We start from the raw sequence: 27,996 nt of genomic DNA on the forward strand, positions 1-27,996 counted from the left end.
AGACCCAGTGGTTTAGTGCCTGCCTTTGACCTAGGGCATGATCCTGAAGTCCTGGGATTGAGTCTCACATGGGGCTCCCTGCATGGAGCCTGCTTCTCCCTCTGCCTGTGTCTCTGCCTCTCTCTGTGTGCCGCTCATAAATAAATAAATAAAATCTTAAAAAAAAATAGACATACTACTTCATACCACTGAGAATGGGTACAATGAACAAGACAGGAAAAAAACAAATGTTGGTGAGGATGTGGAGAAAGGGGAACCCTCTTACACTCTTGGTGGGAATGCAAACTGGTACAGACACTCTCAAAAATAGTATGTTGCTTCCTCAAGAAGTTAAAAATAGAGCTACCCTGCCATCCAGCAATTACACTACTGGGTATTTACTACCAAGGGTACAGATGCAGTGAAACAGTAGGACACCTGCATCCCAATGTAGAAAGAGCCCAGATGTCCATTGACAGATGAATGGATAAAGAAGATATGGGGCGGGATCCCTGGGTGGCGCAGCGGTTTGGCGCCTGCCTTTGGCCCAGGGCGCGATCCTGGAGACCCAGGATCGAATCCCACATCGGGCTCCCGGTGCATGGAGCCTGCTTCTCCCTCTGCCTATGTCTCTGCCTCTCTCTCTCTCTCTCTCTCTCTCTCTCTCTCTCTCTCTCTCTGTGACTATCATAAATAAATAAAAATTAAAAAAAAAGAAGATATGGGGCATATATACGATAGAATATTACTCCATTAGAAAGGACAAATAACACTACATCAATGTGGATGGAACTGAAGGGCATTATGCTGAATGAAATAAGTCAGTGAGAGAAAGTCAATTATCATATGGTTTCACTCATATGTGGAATATAAGAAACAGTACCAAGGAATATAGAGTAAGGGTAGGAAAAATGAATGGGAAGGCACCAAGAGAGACTCTTAACTCTAGGAAACAAACTGAGGGTAATTGAAGGGAAGGTGGGTGGGATGATGGGTTGATTGGGTGATGGGCATAAGGAGGTCTCATGATGTGATGGGCACTGGGTATTGCATGCAACTGATAAATCATTGCACACTACATCTGAAACTGAGTACTCAATATTAGTATATATTAGTTTCAGGTGTACAATATAGTGATTTATTTATTTTTCAATATAGTGATTTAACTATTCCATACATTACCCTGTGCTCATCACACAAATTGCACTCCTTAATCCCCACCTGTTTAACCTAACTCCCCACCAACCTCCCCTCTGGTATCCATCAGTTTGTTCTCCATAACTAAGAGTCTGTTTCTTGATTGTCTGTCTTTTTTCCCCTTTGCTTGTTTGTTTTGTTTCCTAAATTCCACATAAGAGTGAAATCAGATGATATTTATCTTTTTTTGACTGATTATACTCTCTAGCTCCATCCACGTCATTGCAAATGGCAAGATTTCCAATATTTTTTCTCTTTTCCTGCCTTAACTACAATATTTTACCAACTCTTCATTTTTAAGCTTTTTCTTTTTTGACTTTCATATTTCTACAATGACATGTCTTAGATATATTCTTCAGTTTTGGATTCCCTTCAACATACTCAATTTAATTTTGTTAGACATATGAGTTATGGGTTTTTGCTTTTTGGTTTTTTGTTTCTTCTGTCTTGTTTTGTTTTATAATGGTGAAAGTTAGTACCGTCTAGTACATAGATCAAAATACACCCAGAACCAAGTAGAACACTGTGTTGGTTCATTCTGTGAGACTATATTCTCTCTTCCTTCCTATTTGGCCCCCTTCTTTTATCTCATTTATGTTTTTCTGGTCAATGTGGAGGCTTTGTATAAATTTCACTGTTTTGTATAAATTTGGAATTGAGCATCTTCTAACATACAGAACAAAATACATTCATAATCAAGAGGATCATCCTCTAGGTCCCCTTGGGGAGAATATATTCTCTTTCTACCACCACTTTCTCACCACCACCCCATTTATTTTCTTCTTCTTCTTCTTCTTCTTCTTCTTCTTCTTCTTCTTCTTCTTCTTCTTCTTCTTTTTGGTATTTGTTTTTCTTTATACTTACTATTTGTTTTAAAATCTGTTTTTCACTGTAGTAGTCCTTCTGTTTTATTTTGTTCTGTTCTGCTTTTTCTTTTATTTTCTGGTATCTGACATCTTCTGAATCATCTAGAGTGTATTTTACTTAGGTTGTGGTTGATATTTGTGACTCTGCTCGCTCATACAGCTACTCTGCACTGGACAAAATGACTAGATGGAAGAATTCACTACAAAAGAAAGAAACGGAAGCCATACTCTCTGCCACAGAAATGCTGAATGTAGATTTCAATACGATGTCAGAAATTCAATTCAGAAGTACAATTATAAAGCTACTGGTGGCTCTGGAAAAAAGCATAAAGGACTCTAGAGACCCTCTTACTGCAGAATTGAGATCTAATCAGGCCAAAATTAAAAATACTTTAACTGAGATGCAGTCCAAACTGCTCTAACTACTCGGGTTAATGAGGTGGGAAAGAGTGATGACATAGAAGACAAGCGGATGGAAAGGAAGGAAGCTGAAGGAAAAGAGAAAAATAATTAAAACCCATAAGGAAAGGCTTGAAGAAATAACTGATAGCTTGAGGAGGAAGAATATTCATCTTTTTGGGATTCCAGAAGAGGCTGAGAGAGAGAGAGGACCACAAAGTATATTTGAACAAATCATAGCGGAGAACTTCCCTAATCTGGGGAAGGAAAGAGGCATCCAGATAGAAGAGACAGAGAGGACGCCCTAAAAAATCAACAAAAACCATTCGACACATCTTATTTATTTATTTATTTATTTATAAATGATTTTATTTATTTATTCATGAGAGACAGAGAGAGAGAGAGAGAGAGAGAGAGAAGCAGAGACACAGGCAGAAGGAGAAGCAGGCTCCATGCAGGGAGCCTGATATGGGACTTGATCCTGGGACACTGGAATCACACACTGAACCAAAAGCAGATGCTCGGACACTAAGCCACCCAGGCATCCTAACACCTCACATTTAATAGTGAAACTTGCAAATGTCAAAGATAAAGAGAAAATTCATAAAGCAGCTTGAAACAAGAGATTCTTAACTTACCTGGGGAGAAAATATCAGATTAGCGGCAGACCTCTCCACAGAGACCTGGCAGGCCAGAAATTGCCAGCAGGATATATGAAGGGAACTAAATGAGAAGAACATGCAGCCAAGAATACTTTGTCCAGCAAGGCTCTCATTCAGAATAGAAGGAGAGATAAAGAGTTTTCCAGACAAAAACTGAAAAAATATGTGACCACCTGACCAACTCTGCAAGAAATATTAAGGGGGACCCTGTAAGAGAAAGAGGGAGCCCAAAGAACCAATCCACAAAATACGGACTGTGTAGGTAATACTATGACACTAAATTCATATCTTTCAATAGTTACTTTCAATATGAATGGGCTAAATGATCACATCAAAAAATGCAGGGTACCGGACTGGATAAAAAAGAAAGACCCATCTATATGCTATCTACAAGAGACTCATTTTAGACCTAAGGACACCTACAGCCTCAAAATGAAAGGTTGGAGAACCATTTACCATTCAAATGGTCCTCAAACGAAAGCAGGGGTAGCGATCCTCATAGCAGATAAATAAGTTTATCCCAAAGACTGTAGTAAGAGATGAAGAGGGACACTGCATCATACTTAAAGGGTCTATTCAACAAGTGGACCTAACAATTATGTACAGTTACACCCCTAATGTGGGAGCTTCCAAGTATATCAATCAATTAATAACCAAAGTAAAGAGACACCTAGATAATAATGCCTTAATAGTAGGAGACTTCAGCACAGCACTTTCAGCAATAGACAGATATTATAAGTAGAACATCAACAAAGAAACAAGGGCCTTGAATAATACACTGGACCACATAGATTTCACAGATAGATACAGAACATTACATCCTAATGCCAGTGAATACACGTTTTTCTCAAGTGCACATGGAACTTTCTCCAGAAAAGATCCCATACTGAGTCACAAATCAGGTCTCAACTGATACCAAAAGACTGGGATTTTCACCTGCATTTTTTCAGATCATGATGCTTTGGAACTAGAACTCAATCACAAGAAGAAATTTGGAAGAAACTCAAACACATGGAGATTAAAGAGCATCCTGCTAAAAGATGAAAGGGTCAACCAGGAAATTAGAGAAGAATTTAAAAGATTCATGGAAACTAATAAAAATGAAAATATAACTGTTCAAAATCTTTGGGATACAGCAAAGACAGTCCCAAGAGGGAAATACATTACAATACAAGCCTCCCTCAAAAAATTGGAAAAAACTCAAAAACACAAGCTGACCTCGCACCTAAAGGAACTGAAGAAAGAACAGCAAATAAAGCCTAAACCAAGCAGAAGAAGAGAGATAATAAAGATCAGAATGGAGCTCAATGAAATAGAGATGAGAAGAACTGTAGAACAGATCAACAAAATCAGGAGGTCATTCTTTGAAAGAGTCAATAAGGTAGAAAAATCCCTAGCCACCTTTATTAAAAAGAAAAAAGACTGAAATTAATAAAATCACGAACAAAATAGATCACAAGCAACACTCAGGAAATACAAATGATTTTAAAAACATATTATAAGCAAATATATGCCAACAAATTAGGCAATCTAGAAGATGTGGATGCATTTCTGGAATCCCACAAACTGCCAAAACTGGAACGGGAAGAAATGGAAAACCTGACAGGCCAATAACCAGTGAGGAAATTGAAGCAGTCATCAAAAATCTCTCAAGACACAAAAGTCCAGGGCCAGATGGCTTCCCAGGGGAATTCTATCAAACATTTAAAGAGGAAATAATATCTATTCTACTAAAGCTGTTTCAAAGGATAGAAAGGGAGGGAATACTTCCAAGCTCATTCTGAGGCCAGCATCTAAATGTGAGACAAGAATCCATCAAAATCCTAGAAGAGAACACGGGCAGCAACCTTTTTTTAACTTGGCCACAGTAACTTCTTGCAAGATACATCTATGAAGCCAAGGGAAACACAGCAAAAATGAACTATTGAGACTTAATCAAGATGAAAAGGTTCTGCACAGCAAAAGAAATGGTCAACAAAAATAAAAGACAACCTAGGGAATGGGAGAAGATGTCTGTAAATAACATCAGATTAAGGTCTAGTATCCAAGATCTATAAAGAATTTATCAGCCTCCACACCCAAAGAACAAGTAATCCAGTCATGAAATGTCAGATGACATGAATAGATATTGGTCCAAAAAAGATATACACACAGCCAACAAGCACATTAAAAAAAATGCTCCACATCACTTTCCATCAGGGAAATACAAATCACAGCTACAATGAGATACAGATGCAGTGAAATGGCAGGACACCTGCAGCGCAATGTCTATAGCAGCAATGTCCACAACAGCCACACGGTGAAAGGAGCCTTGGTGTTCTTAGACTGATGAATGGATAAAGAAGACGTGGTCTATATACATGGAATATTACTCAGCCATTAGAAAGGATGAATACCCACCATTTGCATCGATGTGAATGGAACTGGAGGGTATTATGCTGAGTGGTTAGTCAATTATTGGAGAAGGACAACCATATGGTTTCACTCAAACGTGGAATATGAGAAATAGTGAAAGGGATATAAGGGAAAGGAGGGAAAATGAGTGGGAAAATTAGACAGGGTGAAAACATAAGAGACTCCAAACTCTGAGAAACGAACAAAGTGTAGTGGAAGGGGAGGCAGGTGGAGGGATGAGGTATTGGGTGACAGGCACTGAGGAGGGCACTTGATGGGATGAGCACTGTGTTATACTATGTGTTTTATTAGCAAAGAGATAGAGGATAGCATTGTCAATAATATGCATATATGAATTATTACCAGCCTGATACTTGAATGTACTTCCATTACACAAAGAAACATAGTTGTTTATATTAATCCCAATGTGATCCCCTAAATGAGCTCTCACCTAAGTACCAATTACTCCTTGTGCTAAGCAATGAGAGTGATTTGGTACCAAGGGATTCATTACTGTCAGGATTCCGTTAGGAATAATTTTTGCTCCATCTAAAAGTTTGATCTTTTATTTAGATTATACAGACTCAGGTATTGAACAAATGGCACAACTGAAGAGGAAAAATGTCTTCCTAGGTGGTTGGGATGGGAGATAATGTTTGGAAGGTTTGATTTACATGTTGGGAAAGTATATTTATATATATTTTATATATATAAATATATATATTTATCTTATATATATTTATATATACTTATATATTTATCATATATATATATATATATATATATATATATATATATATATATATATAAAAGTTTCAGCTCCTTGCAAGCCCATACTAGACTCTTGCCACTTGCTTTCTTGCTTCCTCAAGGGGGAGGCGGTGTGTGTGGCTATGTGGCCCAAGTCTGGCCTTTTGGGGAAAAGGAGTGGTGTTGGCAGAAAACAAATGATCGTCATAATAAATCCTCATTAATCTATGCCACTTGAGATCTTTCCCTGGAGTATGCAATAGGAAACTTTAAAAAAAAATGATGCTTACTTTTCTGTGATAATGAAAGCAATCAACAGGGAATTATAGTAGAAGAATCAAAATTTTTCAGAGCAGGCTAATAAAAAAACCTCAGGAGGGCAAAATGCGGTTGCTTCCTGTAGCCAATACACTGGAGATAGATCATATTTCTATATGTTTACGTGCATATGTACATGTGTATGTTGTATATACATTTATATTTATTTTAAAAATATTTTCTCCTAATGCTAACATTTTATGTAAGCATAACACTGTTAATCAAAACCAGGAGGTTAATCTAACTATTGGCCTTATTCACATTTCACAAGCCTTTTCACTAGTGTCTAACCAGGATCTTGTATTTCATGTGATTGACATCTGCTCTTAGTATCTTTCCATCTTTGAGCACTCCTCTGTCTTTTCTAACTTTGACACATGGTAAGATTACTGCTCACTTATCTTGTTGAGTGACTCTCAGCTTACTTTTGTTTGTTGGCTGTTTTCTCATTATTTGATAGATGTCATGGATTTTTGGCAAGAATGCCACAGGAGGGCTATTGTTTCCTGCCCAGAGCACCATAGCAGGGGATACCTGATGTCAACCTGTCTCGTTAGTGATAATGTAACCTTAAATAGCAAAGAAAGGTTTTTAGTTGGGAGATGGTGGAGGGAAAACACAAGTGCCACAGCAAGCAGACTGTCTCAGTCTAGGTGAGCAGTCAGCTATTGCTTTGGGAAGTCAGTCCACTCACTGCCAGTAGGGGAACTTGTACTCCAAGAGGAGTACAGGCCTGGCCTGCGCAAAACCACCATCCCTTCTTCAAGGGCTAAAGAATATGGCTGGCTTGATGGAAGGCATGGGCCTTAGCTTCATTAATCCTGTCCTCTATGTGACTGTTTCCCAAACACATTTGACCATGTCTCATAGTAATAACAATAACAGGAATGATGAAAATAACAAAACAAATGACACTTACTGAGTGAGGTACAGGACTAAATGTTTTATACTTGATATTTTCCATTTAATTTTTATGACATCATGGGATAGGTACTATCATTATGTTTATAATTCTTAGATTTAAAAAAATGACACCCAACATGATCAAGAAACTCGTCCAAGGTTACAAAACTCCTAAGAGGCTTGCCAAGGTTCAAGTTCAGGCCTCCAAGTCCTCAGGGGTGACCCTTCACCACACATCATGCTGTCTCCATGGACCCAGGTCACTCATGCACACAGCATATATCACACACACCACACACCCAGCACACATTAGATGCATTATGCATATCACATGCACACACCCACTCCACACATACCCCTTCCCACATATCACATGCACCACACACACATGCACACTCTATACACACCATACACATACACAATGCCCCCCCACCACATGTGAACCACACACTCTCACATACATAAACACAATCACACATACTCATATAGTCATAACTGAAATAAAATTTGTGTAGATTTATCTCTACCAGGTGTGATGCTCTGAAATTTTGTCTCTATTTCATTTTTTAAAATGATGCACTTTGCCAATTTCATTAATGATTCTATAAAGGTGGGAAAACCCTGCTTGTAGCCCATTTGCTTGAGAGATGCCAACATGATCATTTCTTCTGTGCGTTAAAACACAGGGCTAGATAGCAGTGGAACCCAGAGGTGAAGACAGAGTGCACTGGTTGTGCTGCAGGCATTTTTGATAAAATCTTTAATTATGAGTGTGGAATATGAGTTACACTTTTTGACCTTTCCCATGAAAATTTTGAAGATGCTTGATTCAATGATTTATCTCTTTTATTCAACAAGAAATATGTACTTCAAAGAAGAGTCATAGGGCCTGGCGGGCAGGGCAAGAGGCGCCCGGGAATGCGAGGGCCACAGCGCTGCCTGGGAACTGCGCCTGGGCTGGCCGGGTGGCCCCGCAGTCCCATACAACCTAGGGACGTGAGTAGTTTGAAGCAGTTCATCTCATTGCAAAGAGGCATTTTTTACCATCTGTGAAAACTTCCTTGTAATTCATTTCTCCTCCCTCCAGTATTAAGAATTGTACCATATTGAAAAGATATGAATGAATATCCTAAAAAAAGAAAAAGGAAGACATTACACCCTTCTCATTACTCAGATTCCTCTGGAATAAGCAGGATTGCAGATTGATTCAATGAAATTTTTTCTGATCATTGTTATAGTGTTTGTTCTATGAGACAACCAGACTTAAAATATTTTGACAACAAAGATGATGATTCTGATACAGAAACATCAAATGACTTGCCAAAATTTACAAATGGGATCAAGGCCAGAAGTAGAAATCAGAACTACCTGGTTCCCAGCCCTGTACTTAGAATTCTAGACCACACTGCCTTTTCTACAGAAAAATCTGCTGATATTGAAATTTGTGATGAAGAATGTGACTTACCTGAGTCAGCCAACCAACAAGCTCAAGAGGAGAGTCCTATAGAAGTTCACACTGCTGAAGATGTTCCAATTGCTGCAGAAGTACATGCAATTTCTGAAGATTATGATCTAGAGACCGAAAACAATTCCTTGGAGAGTCTCCAAGACCAAACTGTTGAAGAGCCACCAGCTAAACTTTGCAAAATTCTAGATAAGAGCCAGGCTTTGAATGTGACTGCCCAACAAAAATGGCCTTTACTGAGAGCTAATAGCAGTGGCCTCTGTAAGTGTGAACTTTGTGAGTTCAACAGCAAATATTTTTCTGATTTAAAGCAGCATATGATCCTGAAGCATAAGCATACTGATTCAAATGTGTGTCGAAAAAAAAAAAAAGAAATAAACAAACAAACAAAAAAACCCCACAAATGTGTGTCAAGTATGTGAGGAGAGTTTCTCTACCAACATGCTTTTGATCAAACATGCCAAACTGCATGAAGAGGATCCCTACATTTGTAAATACTGTGATTATAAAACAGTAATTTTTGAGAACCTCAGCCAGCACATTGCAGACACCCATTTTAGTGACCACCTCTACTGGTGTGCGCAGTGTGATGTACAATTCTCATAAAGCAGTGAACTCTACCTACATTTCCAGGAGCTCAGCTGTGATGAACAGTACTTGTGTCAGTTTTGTGAACATGAAACGAATGATCCAGAAGACTTGCATAGCCATGTGGTAAATGAACAGGCATGTAAATTAATTGAGTTAAGTGATAAGTATAAAATTAGAGCACATGGACAGTACAGCCTGCTAAGCAAAATTACCTTTGACAAACGTAAAACTTCTTTGTATGTCAAGTATGTGGTTTTCAGAGTAGACTTCATACAAATGTTAACAGGCATGTTGCTATTGAACATACTAAAATTTTTCCTATGTTTGTGATGACTGTGGGAAAGGCTTTTCAAGTATGCTAGAATATTGCAAACATTTAAATTCACATTTATCTGAAGGGATTTATTTATGTCAATACTGTGAATATTCAACAGGACAAATTGAAGATCTTAAAATTCATCTAGATTTCAAGCATTCAGTTGACTTACCTCATAAATGTAGTGACTGCTTGATGAGGTTTGGAAATGAGAGGGAATTAATAAGTCACCTTCCAAAAAAAAAAAAAAAAAAAAAAGCCCCCTTCCAGTCCATGAGATAACTTGATTATTTTCTTTAACTGCCACAATGTTAATGTAAAATAATAAATCTTTTTGGATATGTTAAATGGTAAAACAAAAACAAACAAACAAAAAAAACAAAACAGAAAACCAAAAGAGAGTCATAAGATAATGGTTTAAAATGCTTTTAAAAAATGTTTTAAAGAAGAGTCCAGCTGCTGGTAACCAAAGTCTATATAGCTAATTTGTACTTTTCTAGGCAAAGAGCAATAAAATGAAAACTCTTTGCAGTAAAGAGTTGACCCAGAAGTGTCTAAACCTTGTACATTCCAAAGAAGGCCTCTGTGGCTCCTGAGAAGTAATCTATAAGCTCTTGGAATATCCTGCCTGATAAAATGTCTTTGTTTAATGGGGCTTGGGTAGTAGTCCAAGAAAGTCTATGCCAAGAACTTGACTTATATTGGGGGCCTTGAGCCATATAGTATCAACTTGACTTTTGGGAGAGGATGGAGACTAAATTCAGCCCCCCAGGCAGTCAGTCATATGTGACTAACTCCCAGTAAAATCACCAAGGCTCAAGTAGGCTTCTCTGGTTGACAGTACTCTGTATCTGCTGTCATACATCATTGCTGGGAGAACTAAAGGCTGTCTGCATGTCTCTACCAGAAGCAGATAACTACAAGCCTGCACCTGGTATTTCCTGGACCCTGTATGTTTTATCTTTGCCAACTTTAATCCATATTCTTTCACTGAATAAACCACAACCATGAATATAGCAGCTTTTCTCAGTTCTTTAAGTCCTTCTACGAACCTGAGGGTGATGTTAAGGATCCCCAAGAAGTCTGGACACACACAGGGGTGGAGAGGGTATGGGCAGTGAGGGGTCTTCTGCTCAACAGAGTGAGCTTGTGGCAGCACTGCCTTTGAGGACACTGTGACTGAGTGACTCTGCCTCTGAGAAAGCAGCTGAGGAGGGGGCAGGAGCATGGTCACAAGAGTGAGGAAAGGTTCCCATGTGCCTTGGTGGACCAGGAGAAACAAAGTCAAGGTTTTTTTCTTTCAGAACCTCACTACTTGGAACCCTTATTGAATTGGAGAACTGCTTTTCTGATATTGCTTTGGAAGAGAGGTAGTTAAAGTAGAGGGAAATGGTTTCATTTAGGGAATAGGGAACTGCAGTCTGAGACATCCTGGCTTCCACTCCCACTGCGGAGGTTCAAGTTCAGGGGCCCCATTTTATTTACAGTGAATGATTTGATGAAAGAATAAAGCGACTGATTTGAGAGTGACTTAGTGATGGTCACCATCTGTGAGCAGATAAATATATTTCAAGAAGAATTCAACCTAAAATCTCTGTTTTATCTCCACATAACTGAAACAGAAACCTATGCTCCTTCCTTGGGATTTGTCTAAATCGGCTGGGCCTCCTGACCAGGTCTGGGAGGCCAGTGTCCTTTCTTTTCCACTTGCACTGGAGATCTTGCCTGCGTGCACGGGCAAGCATTGAGACTGGCGTAGTGATCCAAGCTTACCCAGCTCAGCTTCCCTGGTCAGGAGGACGGGTGGCCCTGGAAGGGACCCTGCTTCCACCCAGCATCCCAATTCACTCACCCTCATGACTAATGTTTTCACCCAGACTTGTAGCTTTAAATATAATTTATACTCTCTAGCCAATTTCTCTCTCCATCCAGGATCTCTCCTTTGAATGGCAGGTGTGTAATAGGCACCAGACATGGAACAGGTCAAACTGAGCCTCTTATCTCTGTCCACCCCAGACCCTAACTGCTCCTCCCACTGCCATATTTCTGGTCTTAATAATGATACTTCCACACTTCTAGCAATTCAACACAAAACCTGGGAGAGTCAGCCCAGACTCCTCTTTCGCACTCAGATTAGCAAATTCCATCCACTCTACCTTCAAATATAAGCCACCATTTTGTAGCAACTTCACTGCTCCCATTCTGTTCCTACTCACTCTCATCTCCTGTCTGGAAAACTCAGTAGTCTCCCAGCCTTTCCTTCTCTCCCTGCATCTGCTGTGCCCCCTTTGTCTAACTGTCAACACAGCATCTGCAAATCTCATCTCCTTCATGTCTTTACTAAAGATAAGGGTGCTACATACTATGAATTGCAGAGCTCCAATTAAATTTGAATTTCATCTAATAAATAAATATTTGTTTTTATTCCTTTTCATTTTTAATTTTCATTCTAGTTGTTAACACACAGTGTTATATTAGTCCCCTTTAATTTGAATTAGAGCCCTCTCCCATCTTCCTATCATCCTTTTCTGCTTTATTTTATTTTGCAGACTTATGTGCAAAATACCACATATTTTGCTTGTTTTTACAAATTCTGTTAAGGTGAAGTTCACATTACATAAAATCATTTATTTTATTTTTAAAAGGATTTTATTTATTTATTCATGAGAGACACACAGAGAGAGGCAGAGCCATAGGCAGAAGGAGAAGCAGGCTCCTTGCAGGGAGCCCGATGTGGGACTCGATCCCAAGACCCCAATGCCACCACCCAAGCCAAAGGCAGATGCTCAACCACTGAGCCACCCAAATGCCCCTAAAATCATCCATTTTAAAGTGAACAATTCAGCGGCATCTAGTACAATCACAATATCCTTCAACCACCACCACTATCTAATTCCAAAACATTTTCCCCACTCCAAAGTAAAACCCCACAGCTATTAAGCAGTTTCTTCTTATTTCCAGCTCCTGGCCCTACCTCCATGCCCTTTGCTTTGGTAACCACCAATATGCATTCTAGTTTTATGGATTTACCTATTCTTCATATTGCATACAAATGGAATCATACAATATTTTGCCTTTTTTTTTGTATTTGGTTTCTCTCACTTGACATAATGTTTTCAAAGTTCATTCACACGTATCAGTGGTAACATGTATCAGTATTTCATTCTTTTTCATGACTAATATATTTTCACACACACATAACTATATGTTCATCAATCATTATTTTACTTTTGAATTGTATGTAGATTCAGGCTATTGTAAACAGTGGTGCTATGAATAGTTGTGTACAAGTATTTGTTTGAGCCCCTGTTTTCAGTTCTTTGGGGTATTATATACCTAGGAGTGGAATTGCTGGGCCATAGAGCAATTTTATGTTTAACATTTTGAGATTGCCAAGCTATTTTCCATAGCAGCTTAACCATTTCACATTGCCAACAGATATATGTTTTCCAGTTTCTCCAGGTCCTCATCGATACTTATTAGTCTCCATTTCTTATGGTTTGTTTGTTTATTACAGCCACCCTCAAAGGCCTGAAGTAGAATCTCATTGTGTTTTGATTTCCATTTCTCTAATGATTAGTAATGTGTCGAGCATCTTTTCATATGCTTATTGACCATTTGTACCTCTTCTTTGGAGAAATGTCTGCTCAAGTTCTTTGCCCATTTTTTCAAAAGTTTTTATTTAAATTATGTTTTTTTAACATACAGTATAATATTAGCTTCAGGTGTACAATATAGTGATTCAAAACTTCCATTCCTCCATCCATTTTTAAACTGTGTTGTTTGTTTTGTTTTTTTTGTTGCATTATAAGAGGGTTTGATTTTTAAATCTATTCTGGATATAGAGGTTCTGAGATATATGATTTGGAAATATTTCCCCCTTCTGTATGTTGTCTTTTTGCTCTCATGATAATGCTCCTTGATGCACAAAAGATTTGATGTCTAATGTATGTACTTTCTTTTGTATGTATTTTTTTATTTGAGTTCGATTTGCCAACATATAGCATAACACCCAGTGCTCATCCCATCAAGTGCCCTCCTCAGTGCCTGTCATCCAGTCACCCCATCCCCCCGCCCACCTCCCCTTCCATTACCCCTGGTTCGTTTCCCAGAGTTAGGTGTCTCTCAGGTTCTGTCTCCCTCACTGATATTTCCCACTCATTTTCTCTCCTTTCCCCTTTATTCCCTTTCACTATTTTTTATATTCCCCAAATGAATGAGACCATATAATGTTTGTCCTTCTCTGACTTACTTCACTCAGCATAATACCCTCCAGGTCCCTCCACATCGAAGCAAGCAACCGGTGGGTATTTGTCGCTTCTAATGGCTGAGGAATATTCCATTGTATACAGAGACCACAGCTTCTTTATCCATTCATCTGTCGATGGATACTGAGGCTCCTTCCACAGTTTGGCTATTGTGGACATTGCTGCTATAAACATTGGGGTGCAGGTGTCCTGCCGTTTCACTGCATCTGTATCTTTAAAGTAAAAAAAAAAAAATTAAAAAAAAAATTTTTGCTCTTTTTAATGATTTTACTGGTATGGTCACAAGTTTGATGTACATTGATTATGTAGCTGAATACAAATATTTTAAATAAGTATATTACATAAATGGGTCAAGTTTTAAAATGTCAAGTTTGAATGATCATGCATTTCCCATGCATTTGCATCTGCATCCCCAAATTGTACAACTCAATCTATGCTATCCTCACTGGGTCTTGGTGTATGCCTCAGCTAGGTTGGGGCAGGAGCTGTTGTGCCTTTTTGCAGACCCAGATTTTCAAGAGCAACAGTGTTGAACTCAGGCATTCCATGGAGCAAGGAAAGCAAAACCAGGTTTTGCTCTGGTTCAGTTAAAAATGCAAATACTGACTATTGCTTGTGTGAACCACCTGATCCCCCAGGGCTTGGGCTAGCACAAAGGGTATTTGGATATCCCTGCATGAAGCCAACAGGCAATTTCTATACCCACATTTCCTCCCTGGGGGAAAATTCTAGAACTGAGATGCACAGTCTTCCAACATGCTGTTAGTTATATAGCTGGAACCAAGATGGGATTCATACTAACTTTTTTCATCAAAGATATTAACAGTCCAACCAACAACCTGAATGCCTTTGGCTGACCACTTCTTCAAGTAGTCCGGGGATACAAAAATCCTTCTGTAGGAGGAAAACTGAAATTCCACACAGGTACCACAAGATATTATGCATACTCCAGTCGAGCAAAATGTCCATTGCCACAAACATGGACTGTTTCCAGAAAGTATCATAGCATGGCTTCCCATCTCCTGTATGGCTAAGGCTCCAAGGTCTATGAGTTAACTGCATTCTGATCTGTTTGTCTCATCTTATAGATAACTTCTGGCAAGAAAGAACAGACGATACTATCATTGTATAGTTGAGGAAACTCCAGATATATTTTCTTTAGAGCATCAGTAGCCATGTTTGCCCATGGCCCTTGACACCAAATATTGTGAGGTTGTAATTTAGGCACTCCACTCTGCAACGGCTTGTCTCAGGGTAGGGATCTTTTCATCAGGGAAATCATTCCTTAACCTGTGATTTGCTGTAGGATTAAGCTTCCTAATTTGTTCAAATATCAAATCACACAATTGACCAGTGCCATCAGTCATCCTATCGACTGTGTTATCATGCATTAGGTTGGGAATCCCATCAGAAGTAAACTCAAGGTCCAACTGCACGCCGGTTGCTCCATTCTTAGCTGCCTGCCAAAAGCCCGCCAGCGTGTTCTCGGGGGCTTTGTGGGGCGATGGTGGAAACATAGCCCCCTGGCTTGAGCACCTGCAGGGCCCTTTGGGAGGACCCAGGCTCAAAGCTGAAGAGGCACAGCAAGAGGTAGAGGCTGCCGGTGAAGAGGCAGGCATTGAAGGGATTATGTGTCACCAGCAGCAGCAGCAGCAGCAGCAGCAGCAGCAGCAGCAGCAACAGCAGCAAGGAGAAGGGGCCCAGGAGGCCTCTCTGGTGCTCCCACAGCCACCTGCTGGTGCCCGCACCCCCACGGATGGGAGTCCCCAACCCACCTGGCTCCCCAAGCCCCGGACACTCCCCACAGAGGGAGCCCTCTTAGGGGACCAGTGCCGCACAACTGTGGTGGCCTAAAGTTAAATTTTAACCAAAGTTGTAAAAAGCTCCAGTTAAAGGGATCCCTGGGTGGCGCAGCGGTTTGGCGCCTGCCTTTGGCCCAGGGCGCGATCCTGGAGACCCGGGATCGAATCCCACATCAGACTCCCGGTGCATGGAGCCTGCTTCTCCCTCCGCCTGTGTCTCTGCCTCTCTCTCTCTGTGACTATCATAAATAAAAAAAAAAAAAAAAAAAGCTCCAGTTAAAGTAAAAGTAAAGTAAAAATAAGCTATAAAAGTCAATAATAATAAATAGATAAAGTAAAAATAAGCTGATTTAAAATAACAGATACCTAGAACCCCACTACTCTATGCCCTAAGCTAGACCTAATGGAATCATTTATTCTTATTTATTTATTTTTGGCCAAGAAACTTAAAACTCGAAGCAAGATCATTGTGGATGCCTTTGTAAGAAACAGAAAATGAGAAGACACACAAAGACACAGTGAGAAGGCCACGTGAAGACAGAGGTAAAGATTGGCATAACACAGCAGGAAGCCAAGGAAACTAAGACATCCAACACTGGATTTAGGGGTCATGGTAATCAAGGATGTAACTCACCTCAATCTTTACTTTCATAACATCTGAAAAGATTCTTATTTCAAAGATTAAATTCTGAGGTTCTGGGTAAATGTATGTTTTGAGGTGGCACCATGCACCCGCTAAGGGATTTTTAAGACCTTCAGTACCACAAGCAATGCAAAAATTTCTTTATATTAAAAAGAAAACTCCTCAAGGCCGTCTAAGGAAACAGCTCAAAGAGTGTACACCGTATCCACTAGATGGGTTTACCTGGGGGAACCTGGAACCCATCACTCTACCATTGCCCTCTTCCTTCTCTTCACCACAGTCCATCTTTCCAAGACTATCATGTCTCTTTCTGTTTTTGATTCATACCTATTTCTCCCTTTAACCTAGACTCTCCCTACTCCATATCTCTATAATCTGGAAGAGACCGCACTAGGGCCCTGATGTTTCTGTTGGTTGGTGTGCTGATTTATTCTGGAAAAGTATTTGTCTCTTATTCTCAGATTCTTCCATCCTCGATTTGAGCTCATTCATGAAGAGTCACAGTCTCATGAAGATTCACAGTCTCCAGCACATGTACTGCCATATAAACCTGTTCTATAAGCTCCAAAAGGCTGCAGAAAAAGTTTTTAAAGACAGAGGAGTAAAAAAAAAAGGAAACTACCAAAGAATCCATTGTTCTAGGCAAGGTTGCCCTCCTAAGGAGATTAGAGGGTGTCTATCATTAATTATCCTAATGCTGACCAGGAAATCCCCATGGTGACTGGTTAAAGGTTACATATCTGGGGTGGGGTTGACCTCCAGTCATCCAAGCATGCATTATATATCTTCTTGGTAAATGAATAGGGGAACTATCTGGTCCTTAAGACAATGATTCTAATCCCTGCATTCCTTGATGTTACAACTCGTTATCCTGCCTATTTGTTAATATTTAGTCTCTTGATTTTTTTTGCAATATATGAAATGTATTTAACCCTATAAGAACTGTTCATTTTCCAGAGCACTTCCTTTGTGAAGATCCTGTTTCTTGGTCAGCTGTCCTAATTGAGGCTCAAATAAAACTTTCTTTCTTCCTTTTAGAGATTCTAAAAGGTTTGTTCGTTTTGCAACTCACTTATGTCCTGCCTTATTTGGGGGAACTTACCTGATAGTTATCCCAAATTCCTAAGGACTTAAGCTTAGTAAGATTTTTCTGTTTTTGCTAGATATCTACATCTTTCAGGACTATAGTTCTTGAACATAAAACAAGCAGATGTGCTAGAGGGTAGCATGCTTGATTCTAGAATTTAAGGATCCCATTAGCTAAGTCTTTGGGTTTCTCGGAGCTGAACTAGTACCTGAAAAGGTTGGGCCACAGGCTTAAGGATTATGCGTGTTTTACAGTGTACCTTGCTGCATAGCAGTTTTCTTGATGCTGGTGGGTGGCCTAGTGTCCATCTAACCCATTTCATGACCAACCTACTCTATCATGGGAGTCTTCCTGAGGTGGCAAGTGTTCTAATAGCCTTTAAGTGCTTGACCCACACCCACCAATTTTTGCAGCCTTTTGGCTTCTGAGATCCTCACGAGCAGTAGCCGTTATCCACCTAAAACAGGACAAATATGGGGATATTAATGTATTGAGAGTCTCACTGAGATGTTAGTCTGTCCTGGCCACAGGAAGGCCTTGAGTGCACCGCATCACCAATTCCTGTGGAACCTGCTGAGGTTTTCCATCCAGGGAATTGTGGGCTGAAAAGCTAGAGGCTTGGCCCTGGGCTAACCCTCTGCCAGCGCATCTGGGCTCCAGGTGACTATACAAACTCAATGGTTAATGGAATATCTGTCTGCCCGCTCAAGTCGATGTGCCCTATAAATAATGCCAATTCGATTGGGAGCTCAAACACAAAAATAGTGGCACTCAGAAGAACTTACCTATAGCCTTGGAAATGTGAAAAAGACGGTGATTTCGAAGGGATCATGAGAGCGTGCCCAGTTTTCTTATTGAATGCTGGCCAGAAGTTCTGCTTCAAACCCCAACACTGTCCCAAGCCTGTTAAATAACAAAAAGTCAACAATGTAAATTTTAAAAATCCTATTGGCTTTATTAACTGATTCATGAGTCAGGCAGGATCCCATCCAGCAAGTAGAGGGAAGCATCAAAGGGCTACAGAAAAAGGAAGTGTTTTTAAACATGAAGAAGTAGTGGAAGAAAAGAAACGATTAGCCTAGAACCCGTTGTTTTAGGCTAGGTTTCCCTTCTAAGAGGGATGAAGGGGTCTATTAGTCAGCTTCCTAGTGCTGACCAGGAAATCTCCACGTTGACTAGTTGAAGGCTACATTTCTGTGGGGCTGATGCAGTTACGTGAAGCATTAAGTGCTGCTTTACCGACTTGAGGCCTTAACCTAAGTGACATCATTTTCAGGCTGTGATTTTCTTTTTAACAACGGTGACAAAAACATTGAGGCACCTGGGGGGCTCAGGTGGTGAAGCACCTGTCTTCGGCTCAGGTCACGATCCCTGGGCTCTATGACCCCTGGGTCCTGGATGGAGCCCTGCAACAGGATCCCTGCTCAGTGGGGAAGCCTGCTTCTCCCTCTCCCACTCCCCCACCTGGTGCTCTCTCTGTCTCTTTCTGTGTCAAATAAAATCTTTAAAAAGTAAATAAATAAATTCATCTACATAAAATCTCAAAACAATGAACAGTGACAAAAATAAACACCTTGTGGAGAATTGCCAGGGTAGAGAAGCAAAATGCAAAACGTTTGCTACTTGGCTCTCTTGAATGTTTGTTCCCAGGAGTATTTGTGTTTAGAGGCCAAGTCATCTTCTTCAGTGAAGTCCGCTGTCCCATGTATCTTATAAAGCAGTGATTCTCAAGGTATGACAGTAAGGGTGGGTTGGGGTGGAGGGGGGATTTTGCTCCTCCCCCAGTGTTAAAAAGAAAACCATAGACCCCGAATGATATCAATTCCATTGAGTTCCTAAATTGTGGATTAATATTAATCTAATTCCAATTTAGGGGCACCTGGCTAGCTGAGTAAAGTGTGTAACTCTTGATCTTATGGTTGTGGGTTCCAGCCCCACATTGGGTGTGGAGTCTACTTAAAAAAATAAAATGTGTAAAAAAAAAGAAGTTGTAAGCAAAAATATCAAACAAATAATTGCAGTTTCGAATTTCTCCAGAAAAGTAGTCTTTACCAGTAGTCAGGATTTTTGTTGTTGTTGTTAGTGCCAGTCTTCCCCTTGGGCCCTTTCCATCCCCCAAAGGCGAGGGAGTCAAGAGCAGATAAGACCCCTTGCCTCTCCCCACAAGGCAAAGGTCTTTCCCGGAACAATCCTTTCCATTTGCTAATGAGTTGCTTGCCCCAGGGTCCTGCTATCAACACCTTCCATGTTGTATCATTCCTCGCAGCAATCTTCTATTTGCTAGATGGGATGTGACCTGATTTGTGAGTTATTTAATAAAGTCCGTTAGATCTTTAGCAGTAATCGCGCCTCGGATAAACCTCATTGGCTACGTACGATACTGCCACTGCACAAAGGTCAGTCAGACCTTGAAAGCTCAGCTGAGTGTTTTATGTAACGCCTGGATCGTGGGGGTGCGTCTCCAGACAAAACACAGATGAATGCTCCCGGCCCCATATGAATGCTGAACTGGCCCTGTGGTTTGCCTGAACGCCAAGTAGAACAGGCCTGCGTGTGTTTATCCGGAGGGTCTCCCCCTCCTGCGCAGGTCAGGCCCCCACGACCTCGATCCAGGCCAGGGCCAGGCCCCGCGGGCTCCCAGCCGGCTTTGGCTGAGGCTGAGCTCGGGGCGGGCAGGGGCCGGGGGCCTGCCGGGTGCCGGGTCCGCAGCTGTGCGCGCAGCTCCCCGCGCCGCGGTTCTCGCCTCTTTGCCAGGTGCCCGGGGGCCTGCGACGACTGTCCCTGTGCTGGGAAGGCGAAGGCCGCCTCTTGCCCGAGCCCCCGCCCTGGGGCGGGGAGAGGCTTCGCGCCTCGGGGAGCAGGAGCCACGGCCGTCCGCGCTCCTCGGGGCTGGGGCGGGGCGCAGTGCCGCGGCCCCGGCGTCCCCGCTGCGGGCGGAGGCCTCTCGGGTCCCTCTAGGCTCCGCGGAGGCCGGGCCTCTCGGTGGTCGCCGGGGCCGGGGCGGGCCGGGGCGGGGCCGCAGAAGGAGCCAGGCGCGGGGAGCCCATTGGTGCCGGACGTTGCGTGGCCGCGACGCTTCAGGCCCGGGCTTCCGGGCGCTCGGGCTCCTCGCAGCGGGCCCCGCAGACCTCGGCCCGGCGCGCAGGTACGTGTGGGCCCCGAGCGGGGACGGCCGGTTTGGCTGTGCGAGAGGCCGGGCCTGGCGTTGCGTTTTCTCAACGGTGCTGCAGGCGCTGGGCCTCGCTGTGGCGTGGAGGGACTGGGACGGGGGCGGTGGACTTCTGGGGCCGCGGGGAGGCGGGCGGAGACCTTTGGGCCGCCACGGTGCTGGGCTGCGGGATGCCAGGGAGGAGTGGTCGGACCTGAACCCGGAGCGGCGGCTGCGGTGAGGCCGGCTGCAGGGCAGGTCGCGTCCACGTGGGCTCAGGGCGGGTGCGGCCGCGTCCACACGGGCTCACGGAGGGTGCGGGCCCCATTAACGCGGGCTCGGGGCGGGGGCGGGGGCGGGTCCCGTCCACCCGGGCTCATGGAGGGGCGGCTCTGGGGCGGGCAGGGTGCAGTGCACCTCTGGCGCCTCTGCCTGCTCCTGTGATTGTGGACTCTCTGGTTTTCTCTGCCTTTTATCACTTTGATGTTGTGATGCGGGGCGGGGTCTCACCAAGGCTCCTCCCCCCAGCCCTTGTACCGATGGCTCGACTTTGATGCATTTACATTGATCAAACGTCTTATTTAAAAAAATATTTTTGAAATAACGTAAGGATGAAAAAAGTTCAGAAACTGGTACAAAGTGTTGTCACGTTCTGTGCATTTAGACTCCCCAGGTGTAATTAACATCTAATGGAACAGAACAGGAAAACTAGAGCCCTAACATCTACACGGTTTATTCAGACTGGCCTGCTGGTCTCACCCACTTCCTTTCCGTGGTATAGGATCCACGTTAGGATTTAGTTGCATTTACTTGTCTTGTCTCATCGGAACCTTTTACGTTTTATGTATTTATTTATTTATTTATTTTTAAACGATTTTTTAACTTTATTAATGAGAGACAGAGAGAGAGAGAGGCAGAGGTTGAGAAGCAGGCCCCATGCAGGGAGCCGGACGCGGGGACTCGATCCCGGGTCTCCAAGATCATGACCTGGGCTGAAGGTGGCGCTAAACTGCTGAGCCACCCACGCGTCCCAACCTTTTACGTTTTATTTTATTTTTTTAAGATTTATTTATTTATTTATCTATTTATTGTATTTATTTATTTATGATAGACATAGAGAGAGAGGCAGAGACACAGGCAGAGGAATAAGCAGGCTCTACGCCGGGAGCCCGATGCGGGACTCTATCTTGGGACTCCAGGATCGCGCCCTTTGCCAAAGGCAGGCACTAAACCGCTGAGCCACCCAGGGATCCCCCAACCTCTTACATTTTAAACAGTGAAGGTCCTCTTACCCTCCAGGACCCTTCAGAGTGGCCTTGGAAGCAGCAGGTCTCAGATGAGAGGGTCTTTTCTTCCTCCATGCCGGCCCCATAGAGAACGTCCAGCAGGGCCTGTGGGCAGCTTTGGCACTTGTCACTGTCTGCCTTGACCCATCTAGTCCTGGCCTTTCAGCCTGTGTGGACTCTCCTCCTGCTTCTCAGGCCTACCTGCTTCTGTCCTGGTATCTCTGAAGATGCCGGCTTTGGCCATCTTCTCTTTCAGTGGGAGCATTTCCCCTGGGTGATCTCGTGTGGCTCCAAGGATTCTTGTGGGTTTGAGCCTAACCTACATCCTCAGAGAACTCCCTCATCTGTGATTGCAGCCCAGGCCACCTCTCTGTTCCCGACTTACAGAGCCTGTGGCCTGCATGGTACCTTGAAGGGTTACCTCAAAGCATTTCTGTCTCAGTATAAGCATATCTCAGCCTGAACTCACTCACATCTGGTCTCCTCTTGGGCTCCCAGATCTGTGAATGCGACCACCGTACCCTCGCCACTCAGCCCATCCTGGGGTAGGCCTCCCTGACCAGCTCTACCCCTGCCCCCCAGTCAATCCAGACTTGGTTTCCTTTTTGAATCCTCCCTGGGCTGGCCCACTTTTCTCCCTGAGAACCACCATCCTGGGTTTTGTCCCCCTGTGCTTGCTCTATGCCCTCACTCAGTTGTCCACACCAGAGTCGGACTGAGCTAATTATTTTATTTTGTTTGTTTTTATTTAAAGATTTTTATTTATTTATTCATGGGAGTGACAGAGAGCGAGAGAGGCAGAGACATAGGCAGAGGGAGAAGCAGGCTCCATGCAGGAAGCCTGATGGGGGACTCAGTCCCGGATCCCAGGATCAGGCCCTGGGCTGAAGGCAGATGCTCAACCGCTGAGTCACCTGGGGGGTCCCAGACTAAGCTAATTAACATGTACAAGTGATTGTGTCATACTCTGCTTGTATTGTTTTAAAATTTGTCTTTACTATAAAGAGAGAGAGAGAGAGAAAGACAAACTAAGATACAGACCATTACAAACTGATGGTCAGGGATCACTGGGTGGCTCAGCAGTTTAGTGCCTGCTTTTGGCCCTGGTCCTGATTCTGGAATCCCGGGATGGAGTCCCGTGTCGGGCTCTCTGCCTGGAGCCTGCTTCTCCCTCTGCCTGTGTCTCTGCTTCTCTCTCTCTGTCTCTCATAAATAAACATCTTTAAAAAAAAGAGAGAGAGAGAGAGAGAAAGTTGGTGAAACAGGTGGCAGGAATTAAGGAGAGCACTTGTGATGAGCACCAGGAGATACATGGAAGTTTTGAATCACTAGATTGTATGCCTACTAATATAACACTGTATGTTAACTAACTAGGGTTAAAATAAAAACTCAATATTTAAAGAAGGTGCAAAAATAAATAAATAAAATTTCCCTGTGCTGTACGATAAGGTTCGTCTTCTTAATGGCGCCCTCAGGGCCCTGAAATGGCTGGTCCAGCCTCTTCCTCTACCCTCCCCCTTGGGTTCCTGCTTGGCCAAACCTTCAGGGAGCTTGCCACCAGCGTGCTCATCTGTCTTTGCAGAGAAGCGCTCCTTAGTCTTGGGGTTCACCCAGGTTTTGAAGCCTCCTACCTGGATCCCAAAGCTCCTGCCAGAGCACTTTTTCTGTAGTTGGCTGGCTCATCATTGTATAGGGAGACAGAAGTGGGGCGGTTTCCGTTGTGCCATCTCGCTGACATCACGCCTGGTTGTTCAGGATGGATCACAGGTCACTTCTGCTGTTCAAGTCTCAGTAATTTTGTCTGTAGATCATTAACCACTGAAAGAGATGTGTTGAGATCTGCCGTTATTGTGATGGATTTTTCAGTTTTGACAGTTCATTTGTATTGTGAAGTGGTTACTAAACGCATGAAGTTTAAAAGGATTATAACCTAGTGAGTGAATCATTCTTTCCCTGTGCAGTAGTCTTTTTCTCTGATAATGCTTCTGTTTATTTTTAATTCTAAAAGTTAGCAAAAAATAAAATTTACTACATTAACCACTCTTCAGTAGTGTTAAGCATGCTCATATTGCTGTGCAGCCAATCTTCAGGACATTTTTATCTTCCAACATTGAAACCTTTGCCCATTAAACATCATCTTTCCATTTGCCCCTCCTCCCTCCACTGCTAACCACCATTCTACTTTCTGTTTTTATGAATTTAAGTACTGTCCATAGCTCATCTAAATAGATCCATACAGTATTTGTCTTTTCATGACTGTTTTCTTTCATTTAGCTGAATGTCCTTAAAGTTTCATCCATGCTACAACATGTGACAAGATTTCCTTCCTTTGTAAGGCTGAATAGTATTCCATTGTAAGTATATACCACATTTTCTTTATCCGTTTATCTTTGATGGACCTTTGAGTTGCTCCCACCCCTTGGCTATGATAAAGAATACTTCTATGAAGATGGAGGTCTCTTGGAGAACCTGCCTCAATTCTTTGGACTACATGCCCAGAAATAGGATTGCTGGATTATATGGTAGTTCTATTTTTAATTTTTTTGAGGAACTCTCATACTGTTTACATAGTGGTTGCACCGTTTTACATTTTCCTATCAGCAATGCACAAGTGTTCTAATTTCTCCATATCCTTGCCAACATTTTTATATATATATATATACTGGTCATCGTAATGGGTATGAGGTGAGCCTCATCGTGGTTGTGATTTGCATTTTTTAATGGTTAGTGATGTTGAGCATCATTTCATACGTTTATTGGCCATTTATACATCTTCTTTTGAGAAATGTCTATACAAGTTCTCTGTCCTTTTTTTCATTGGGTTACTTGTTGCCTTGCTACGAAATTCATAGGAGTTATTTGTATATTAACTTATTGTCAAATACATGATTTGCAAATATTTTTCCCATTCTATTCATTGTCTCTTCACTCTCTGGATTGTGTCCTTTGATGCATTTTGAAGTTTTATATACCCCATTCGTCTATGTTTGCTTTTTTGCTGGTGCTTTGGTATCATAGTCAGGAAATCATTGCCAGGTCCATGGATGCCTGGGTGGCTCAGTCAGTAAGCATATGACTCAATCTCAGCTCAGGTCTTGATCTCAGGGTTGTGAGTTCAGGCACCATATTAGGCTCCACACTGGGTACGAAGCCTATGTTAAAAAAAGAGAGAAATCATTGGCAGATGTTGTATTGTGAACCTTTTCCCTATGTTTTCTTTCAAGTGTTTTATAATTTTAACTTTTACGTTTATTTCTTTGATACATTTTGAGTTAAGTCTTTGTAGATGATGTCAGACAAGAGCCCACTTTATTGTTTTGCATATAGATACTCCATTTTTTCTTTTTTTTAAAGATTTATTTATTCATTTATTCATGATAGACACACACACAGAGAGAGAGAGAGAGAGAGAGAGAGGCAGAGACACAGGAGGAGGGAGAAGCAGGCTCCATGCCGGGAGCCTGACGTGGGACTTGATCCCGGGACTCCAGGACTGCGCCCTGGGCCAAAGGCAGGCACTAAACCGCTGAGCCACCAGGGATCCCCGATATTCAGTTTTTTTCAACACCATTTGTTAAAGAGACTATCCTTTCCTTATTGAGTAGTTTTTACGTCCTTTTTGAAGATTACCTGACCATATACATGAGGGTTTATTTCTGGTTCTGTTACACTTCACTGGTCTGTATATCTGTCTTTATACCAGGGCCATGCTATTTTGACTTCTTTAGCCGGCAATATATTGAAATGAGGACATGTGAATTTTCCAACTTTGTTCCTTTTTTCCAAAGTTATCTGGGCTATTTGGCTTCCCTTGATTCCAAATAATTTTAGGACGGATTTTTCAATTTCTGGGGGAAAAAATGGTATAGGGATTTTGATAGAGATTGCCTTGAACCTTTGAAGTACTTTGGGCAGCGTTGACATTTTAGCAATATTAGGCCTATCAACTTATGAACGAAGATATCTATTTTTGTGTGTTTTTTAAAACATTAGTCTGACATGTTTTCTCATTTTCAGCATATGATTCTTTCACTTCTTTCATTAGTCTTATTCCTGAATATCTTACTTTTTTCAGTGTTGTGGTAAATGTTGTGTTCTTAATGTCCACTTCAAATTGTTCATTGTTAGCATATAGAGATGCAACTGATTTTTGGTGTTTTGGTTTTCATTTCTGCAACCTTGTTCAATTTGTTTACTGCTTCTAATTTTTTTTTAATCCTTTCAATTTCTACATATAAGATCATGTTTTCTGCAAATATAATTCTTCTTCCTTTCCAACTTGGATGTCTTTTGTTTCTTTTTCTTGCCTAATTGCTCTGGCTAAGATTTCTAGTACTATATTTGATAGGCCAGAGTAAACAACTTTATCTTGATCCTGTTTTTAGAGGAAAAGTTTGAGTCTTTTGCTATTTTGTACATCAGCTGGGATTTTTAAAAAAATATTTGGTCTTTATTATGTTTAGTTGGTTTACTTTTACTCCTAGTTTAGTAAGAGTTCTTTTCATGAAGAGTAAGAGTTCTGTCTTAGTAAGAGTTCTGTCTCCGAGGCCCAGGACACTTGTCAGAAGGAAGCAGAAAAACAAAACAAAACAAAAAAACAGTAGGTTCCACCCTCTTCATCCCCGAAGAACTACGTCCCCCACTTCGGCAGCAGGGCCAGAGCGACACAGCCGAAAAATTGCAGTTTCTCTGTACTTCTTCTGTTTGAACTCTTTCCATGTTGTCCTGTTTACAAGTTAACCTAAGTTGGGGTATCTGTCACGGGTCTTCCTGTTTTTGTATTGAAATAAAAAACAAAACAGCGGCCAGCCGCCTCCCGTAGTTCCGCCATAGGTCAATCTTCCGTGTGTTTGTGCAGTGCGGAGCCCTACCGCCCGCACTCCAGTAAATTCTCAGCTCACCGCTGTGAACCCGCCAATCCGCTGTAACAACTCTGCTTTAAAAAAAACAAAACCAAACAAAACTTAAAAAAATAAAAAGTGTTTGTGATCCAGCTTTCTCTTGTCATCCTATGTGCATGCAGTAAGATCGGTTGGATATTAAACCATCGGTAAAGTTTCACAAGATTTGAAAAAAAAAAATTAAATCTTGTGAAGTGGATTTTTTTTTCATTATTTGCTATAAATATTTGTTTTTTTAAATGTTTTTTTTTTCAATTTAAATTTAATTAGCCAACATATACTAAGTACATCATTATTTTCAGATGTAGAGTTAAAATAATCCATCAGTGAACATATGCTTTTTGTCTATCATTCTGTTCACTGATTGTTTTCTCATGTTGAACTATCTGTGCATTCAAGAAATCTCCCTTTGTTGGGGTATATAATCCTTTCAATGTGCTATTGAATTTACTTTGTTTATAATATTTTCTTGAGGATCAATATTCATCAAGGGTATTGATTGTTAGTTTTCTTGTAGTATCTGTTTGGCTCCAATATCAGGGTAATGCTGGCTTAGTTACTGTATTTTTCTGCTCCAGAGTGTCTTTTTGGATCTTTTCTATGATTTCTATCTTTATGTCAATATTCTCATTTTGTCATCCATTTCCTGATTTTGTCTCATTGTTTCTCTTGTTGTCTTTTAGCTCTTTGAATATATTTAACAAATGGCTTTTAATTCTTCACCAAGAAACTCAGCAGTCTGTCTTTCTTTAGGATTCATATCTGGAATCTTATTTTGTTTCTGTGACTGAGCCATGTTTCCCAGTTTCTTTGTATGCTCGTGATCTGGTGTTGAGATATGGCCATTTGGGAAAAAACAGCCTCTTCTCAGTCTTTATGGACTGGCTTTGTTCAGGGGAATACTTCACCAGTCAACCCTAGAATCTAGAAGTTTGGAACCTCACCAACATCTCCTGGTGATGCATTCTCTGGACCTGAGTGTGTACTTTTAATTTTAATGGTCTCAAGTTCCACAAACAGC

At 41.7% G+C, this 27,996-nt stretch overlaps 2 protein-coding genes and 3 pseudogenes across 10 annotated transcripts in view; 3 read left to right on the top strand and 2 right to left on the bottom strand.

Moving 5' to 3' along the window:
• Positions 1 to 8,442: 8,442 nt before the first annotated feature.
• LOC112912335 (zinc finger protein 639 pseudogene) lies at positions 8,443 to 9,355 on the top strand (annotated as a pseudogene).
• Positions 9,356 to 9,374: 19 nt separating this feature from the next.
• LOC140593683 (zinc finger protein 639-like) lies at positions 9,375 to 10,122 on the top strand (annotated as a pseudogene).
• A 3,817-nt stretch (positions 10,123 to 13,939) lies between these two features.
• On the bottom strand, positions 13,940 to 22,318 carry LOC140599521 (uncharacterized). The gene is made up of 4 exons (XM_072762674.1): positions 22,276 to 22,318; positions 19,693 to 20,972; positions 18,426 to 18,543; positions 13,940 to 14,320 (listed from the first exon to the last, which is right to left on the bottom strand). The coding sequence occupies exons 1-2, from the start codon at positions 22,316 to 22,318 to the stop codon at positions 20,038 to 20,040; spliced, it is 978 nt and encodes a 325-aa protein (XP_072618775.1). The 3' UTR covers positions 13,940 to 14,320; positions 18,426 to 18,543; positions 19,693 to 20,037.
• LOC112912341 (glycerophosphodiester phosphodiesterase 1 pseudogene) lies at positions 14,384 to 15,643 on the bottom strand (annotated as a pseudogene).
• The window catches only part of PGBD2 (piggyBac transposable element derived 2), a 71,874-nt gene continuing 64,030 nt past the window's right edge, over positions 20,153 to 27,996 (top strand). For 5 of the 9 annotated variants that reach the window (XR_012002482.1, XR_012002483.1, XR_012002480.1 and 2 more), the window contains exon 1: positions 20,651 to 20,785. The gene's annotated coding sequence lies outside the window, so the exon portion shown is untranslated. Of the gene's footprint in view, positions 20,228 to 20,650; positions 20,786 to 24,348; positions 24,429 to 27,996 lie in introns of those variants that run through there. The other 4 variants (XR_012002485.1, XR_012002486.1, XM_072763005.1 and 1 more) reach the window with 3 other exon arrangements.

The sequence above is a fragment of the Vulpes vulpes genome, chromosome 7, assembly GCF_048418805.1.
Source record: "Vulpes vulpes isolate BD-2025 chromosome 7, VulVul3, whole genome shotgun sequence".
NCBI classification, from domain to species: domain Eukaryota; kingdom Metazoa; phylum Chordata; class Mammalia; order Carnivora; family Canidae; genus Vulpes; species Vulpes vulpes.